Consider the following 5,737-nt stretch of genomic DNA (forward strand, 5'->3'; position numbering starts at 1 on the left):
ATGCGGTGACCGGGGCTTGGCACTAGGGACGCAAAGTGTTCTTCCCGCCGCTTCCCGGGCCCTCCGCGCGCCTGTGGAGCCGGGAGTGCGCCGGTTCAGCCAAAGTGCGACTTGCTTGCATGTAAAGATCCACCTTTTGCAATCGACTCCTTGCAGACGCCCTTCGGCCTCCTCAGAGTGTTCAGCGTCGTGATCCCTTTCCTGTATGTTGGTACTCAGATCAGTAAGAACTTTGCAGCCTTACTTGAAGAACATGATATCTTTGTCCCAGAGGATGACGATGACGATGATTAAAAGGTATGTCATAAACTGCACCAGCAGTCTAATTATTTGTGCTTCCCGTTTGGCTTGGGGCAGGGAGGAGAATCTCAGACAAGGAAATACAGCCAGCAACAGCTTAAAAGACGCACTTGCAGTTAACATGGACACAGATTTGCCTTTGGCTATGAACTTTTTTGTTTTATACCAGAGTAGGCCAGACTGGTATCTGTGCAATCTCTACACCATGCATTTCTTAGAGATTGGAAATACTGATGGTGTTTTAGATCGTCAGCTGAATCAAAAATAAACTGTAGTCAGTGAGGGTCTGTACCGCAGACAACAGAGATACTTCAGTGTTACTACATCACATATCCAAAGGAGGACAACAGCGCTGGTGAAGGGTCTGAAGCACGTCTTATGAGCAATGGAGGGAGCTGAGGATGTTTAGCCTGGTGAAAAGAAGGCTCAGGGGAGAACTTATCACTCTCTACAACTACCTGAAAGGAGGCTCTAGCCAGGTAGGGTTCAGTCTCTTTTCCCAAGTAACAAACAATAGAACAAGAGGAAATAGCCTCAGGTCGTGCTAGTGAAGGTTTAGATTGGATACTAGGAAATATTTCTTCATGGAAAGGGTTGTCCAGCATTGGAACAGGCTGCCCAGGGGAGTGGTGGAGTCACCTGCCCTGGAGGTATTTAAATGAGATGTAGATGAGGCACGTAAGGACATGGTTTAACAGTGGACTTGGCAGCACTGGATTAACAGTTGGGACTCAATGAACTTGAAGGTCTTTTCCAACCCAAATGATTCTGTGATTTTGTTCTACTTGTTTACCTGTTTAAAAGTCTTCTCCTAATTCACAGAATGACTCTTTTAAAACAGAATCACTTATTGTCTGAAATTCTGATCTAGGTGAACAATTTAAGAGAATTCCAAAACCTGTCAGAACAAACTGTCTGGTGGGTGTTACAGCACTTATCTCTGGAGTAGTTGGACCATTCAGACTCACTGTAGAAAGGAAGAGTGGAAATAAGTTCACCTGTATCTGCACCTTTATATCCAACACTTTCTACCATTTTATGTTATTCTGTTTGGCTTGCCCTTGCGTGAAGATTTGAGTTTGGGTGTATTTGATTCTTTATAGAACAAAGAAACTGTTTTAGAGAAGTTGTTGTAGTGTTGCTTTATAATCAGTTTGGTGGATGTATTCCAGTTGTAAGGGGGTTTTCCAGCATGCATTGTGCAGCTAACAACTAAGACTTAAAAGATTGCAAAGACTGCACTGGCCTGTTGGAAACTCCCTTTATGTAAACCTCATCTTGTGTAGTTTTGGGAGGAGGATACAGACTGCAGCTCAGTAGTGTATCTGAAGAGTAACAGCTTGCTTTTCTATTTTCAGCACTGGAACAGAAGAACAGAAGGGAAAAGGCCATTGACAAAACAATAGTTCTAACATCTGTCACCTGTGTTTTGTCCTTCCTAAACGGGACAGGGGGCTTTGTATCCCCTTTTGCCAGTGAGTGTCCTGCATCTCTGTACGATGGAAATCTGTAGATCAGGGTTGAAGGAAGTGCTTGATAGGCCCTGCATCCTTGCACACACACACTCACCTCATCAAGGACTGCTTGGGATGCCTTTAATTAGCAACATGGGAAACAATTAAAGATCAAGAGATTGACATGTACAACTTTGGTCTTCTGTTTTTGTACATTATTTGTCTGTGTCCTACCATTTCTGTCTTAACCTTTCTACATCTGTATATCTGTTTCAGTAGGGAGGCTCTTCTCATACTTATTTTTTGAGTCCTTTCAGTAACTCAGTACTGATCTACAGGACATGGGGAATCCTAGGGGAGGCAGCAGCCCCACAACACAGCCCCATAAAAGAATGGAGTGCACATTGACAAGGGCACTGTGGTTCAACAACCTAGCAGCTGTATCTGAGAGGGGCTGCATCATTAACTTCACCTCACTGAAGATTAAATACAGTATTATCATCACAGAGTTAAAACTTTGAGTGGCTTTGGCAAAAGTTGAGATCACAAGTGGCAAATGAACACTGGCTCCAGGTATCTATTATTTCCTAGGTAGTTCAGTACTTCCTTCTGAAAGAGCCCTAACATACTTGTTTTCTTAACGGTTTATGAACTTCAACTCCTCTTTTCATAGAAGTGTTTACTATTGCATTTAAATCCTTGTATAATAGACTTAGGTCTTCTCTGCTGCTATGGCACAGGAAGAGTATCTTTAGTTGCATCAGACCAGCTGTTTTCTCAAACTGAAACCTTGAGAGGTCCGTCAGTTATTTATTTTTCTTAAGCCAGCATTGCCCCAGTGTCTCATGTTTTCTGGTCACTAGATCTGGCCTCTTCTCTTGACTGCCCACTTTTTCCCTTCCTTACTGGTGTTGCTGTTGAAAAGTTACTTTTAATGTTGCACACATTGGGCAGGGTGTATAGTTCCAACAGCCACATTTGCTCCCTTATTCTTTGGCACAGCTTTTAATGTTAGCTCAGTAACTCTCAGCATGGCTACAGATTAAAAAGGGAGCCTGTAATCTGAGGAAACCCAAGAGCTGTAGCTGAAGGCAGCTGTCAGGTTCTTGAGTCACTTGGTATCTGACTTGCCCCCTTCTTCCCCAAAGCCACTTGAGAAGTGGTTGTTCCAGTTCAGCTGCTCTTGAGAGCCAAACACATACCTGCTGCTATCTTACCTGCTGCCCAAATGCTTTTCACTGCTTTATCCCACAGTCTGTCCTGGGCCCCTCCTGACTGTGTCAACCCTGTCCTTAAAAACATGCCACCTCTGAAGGTACCTATGTACACATCCCTGAGGAGTGCTGTGTTACAGTCCTCATATTGGGAAGAAAGCTCCAGTATTTAGACTGGATAAAAATTTTATTTAGGCTGGATAAAAAGAAGTTAGAGTGTACTACAAACACCCAGTGCTAGTCACATCTGGGGGAGCTCCAGCACCTAGTTACCCACTGAAAACCTGTTCTGACTGGTGAAAGAATAAATTTCCTTACCCTTCTCCAAAGGGAGCTACTAATTCTTGATTCAGTGGAGGAGGTGATGGTGGGACACCATCTCCTGCTAAACTTCAGAAGCCCTTACAGACCCTTCCTATTCTAGAAAACAGTACAATCCCCCCTTTTTGCAGGTGATTTCATTTTACAGCAGAGAAATGAACTCTGCTGATGTTTTAAAGCACAAGGCTTTATTTGCGTATTGGATTTTATATATTCTCTGTGAGGAACTAAGGAGACTAATGTCCAATAAAAAACACAAGGTCAACAAAGTCATAGCATGAAATTGCAAGACAGTGCATGAATACAGATGAACCTACAGATGAGCCTCAAGCACAAGAATATTTCTGCGACTACAGTGGCTTTTCTGAAGGCCTGCTCTTTTCCTCACAGAGCTAACATCTACAGATGTGGCTGTAGGCTAAGCACAAAGCCCCACAGCCAGGTTGTGCTGTGGTTATTCAGCAGACGCCCCAGGGCAAGTGATGGGACAAATGCCATCTCTGAAAATGCACACTGGCAAAACTAGGAAATTACAGCTCTTCAAACAGATCATAATCACTTGCACATGCTCTGGATTCACCTACTCATTAGGCTCCTAAGATGCCAGAGAATCTCTTTGTATGGATTTTTTTTTCTATTGTATAGAACTTTATTTGTAATATAAGGCAAGAAGACACAGAGTCGGTTTCTCAGGGATTGTGGCCCGCATAGAATTTGGACAGAAAGTCTTTAGGTTGCGGGGGTTCCGTCTCGTGGAAGTACCTCATGACGTGAGTCCTCTGCTTCCAGACGTGAATGGTTTCTTGAAGCTCCATTTTGCCCTGCACACAGACAAGAATTTTAGACTAGTTCTCAAGTTAGAGCCCAAGTCCAACCACACAGCACTGTGAAAGTTATTTGAATGCACTTAGAAACACCTAAGTAAAAAAAATAGCTGCATCGACAGTTCTGTACTCCTACAGCCTGCATGCATCACCTACACTGTGACACAAATATACTGTTCCTGCCTTGGGACTTAAGTTGATGTCTCTGCACCAGAGCTTCCCAGCCCTGTGAAAACAGGCAAGAGACTCTGTCCCCTTCTTAAAGCCTGCTTTGTTTCTCTCATGACTAGCACTTCCCATAAAATTCTACACAACATTCCTAACTTTAAAGCACCTCTACTGAATTTGGGTGAACAGCAACATGTTCGCTGTAAAATTAACTGCTGCCAAGTGCTTTGCACCAGTATCACCACCACAGAGATAGGCACCTTCTCCATGACTCCAATCTTTTGTAACGGTTTTGTAGGATGGTAGCACAGAGCAAAATGAGACTGCCTGGAATTGTCACCTCCCATACTATCTAGGATTCTGTTTCCAGAATTTTTCATCATGTAAGGACAGAGTAATTGTCTCAAAATGCAAGAAACAAAACAGGTGAGCATGGCAATCCTTGGTTGGAAGCTTTCTAATGCATTGGAGCTGCAGAGGTCAGTTACTGTTGCTCAGACACATTTTGAAGCCTGGTGTGCTGATTATTGCTTTGAAGCAGACAGGTCTCTCAGGCCTGTAACACCAGGTTACAGATGTGTTACAGAGTTGGAGTGTTCTGCCACCCAAAACCAGTCTCCCACCAACTACTGATGCTGTACTACGTGTTTCAGAATCAGCAAAGAAAACCATTTTCCAATCCAAGGAAGTACTGTAGAGGGTAGAAAGTTCATTTTTAATAGTAAACCAGTAAGCAGCACCTAATTTTCCCTTTCTTTGACTGTTGTTGTTAAAAAAAGAAAAGCAAGCAAGCAACAAAAATAAACAACAAACTCAGTATTTTAACTGCCGCTTTGCTTGACATACACTTGCTGAATTCTAAAGCAGCCTCATCCCTTATCAACAGGTTTGCTGACACAGATAAACCAATCCAACTGCAAGAGACAACACTCCACAGACAGACTAGTACAAAGCTGTCCCTCTCCTCCATCACACCACCAATCACCCACATTCTTTGCAGCTTCCACAACTCAGGAATAGCTGTTTGTACCTTAATAACCAGCATGTCTATCACGCGTGGATCCGTAACGTGGGCATTCTTCATGAACATCTCCCGCACCTTGTTACGCCCCTGTTTCACCGTGATGTCCAGCTGGTACAGGTGCACTAAGAGAAACACAACATCTGCTGCGATCATCCACGTCGCTCTGCACTTGTTCCACCGGCAACGTGCAACCTACAAATCGCTACACGGGCACTCGTTCATGCGATGCCCGCCGGCTTCACCCAATGTCATTAAGGCCGTTCCGACCTTGAGCCCGCGCGGCAGGCCCCGAGTCCCTCACCCACCCGTGTTGGGCACCTCGCGGTACCAGGCCCGATACAGCTCCCTGACTCGCCGCTTCGCCTCGCCCAGGTCCCGGCTGAAGATCGGCTTTCTCGCCGCGGGCCCCCCCACACGCTCCCGCCACCACCC

The 5,737-nt window shown here is 44.6% G+C and overlaps 1 protein-coding gene across 1 annotated transcript; it reads right to left on the reverse strand.

Annotated features, from left to right (window-relative positions):
• Positions 1 to 1,873: 1,873 nt before the first annotated feature.
• Positions 1,874 to 5,731, reverse strand: NDUFA6 (NADH:ubiquinone oxidoreductase subunit A6; the record flags this gene model as incomplete). Its single annotated transcript, XM_017738040.1, has 3 exons — positions 1,874 to 4,110; positions 5,312 to 5,427; positions 5,611 to 5,731. Coding segments are annotated over 3 exons (369 nt in total), but the record flags the coding sequence as incomplete, so codon positions are not given.
• Positions 5,732 to 5,737: the final 6 nt, after the last annotated feature.

The sequence above is a fragment of the Corvus brachyrhynchos genome, unplaced genomic scaffold (genome assembly GCF_000691975.1).
Source record: "Corvus brachyrhynchos isolate BGI_N302 unplaced genomic scaffold, ASM69197v1 scaffold56, whole genome shotgun sequence".
Lineage (NCBI taxonomy): Eukaryota > Metazoa > Chordata > Aves > Passeriformes > Corvidae > Corvus > Corvus brachyrhynchos.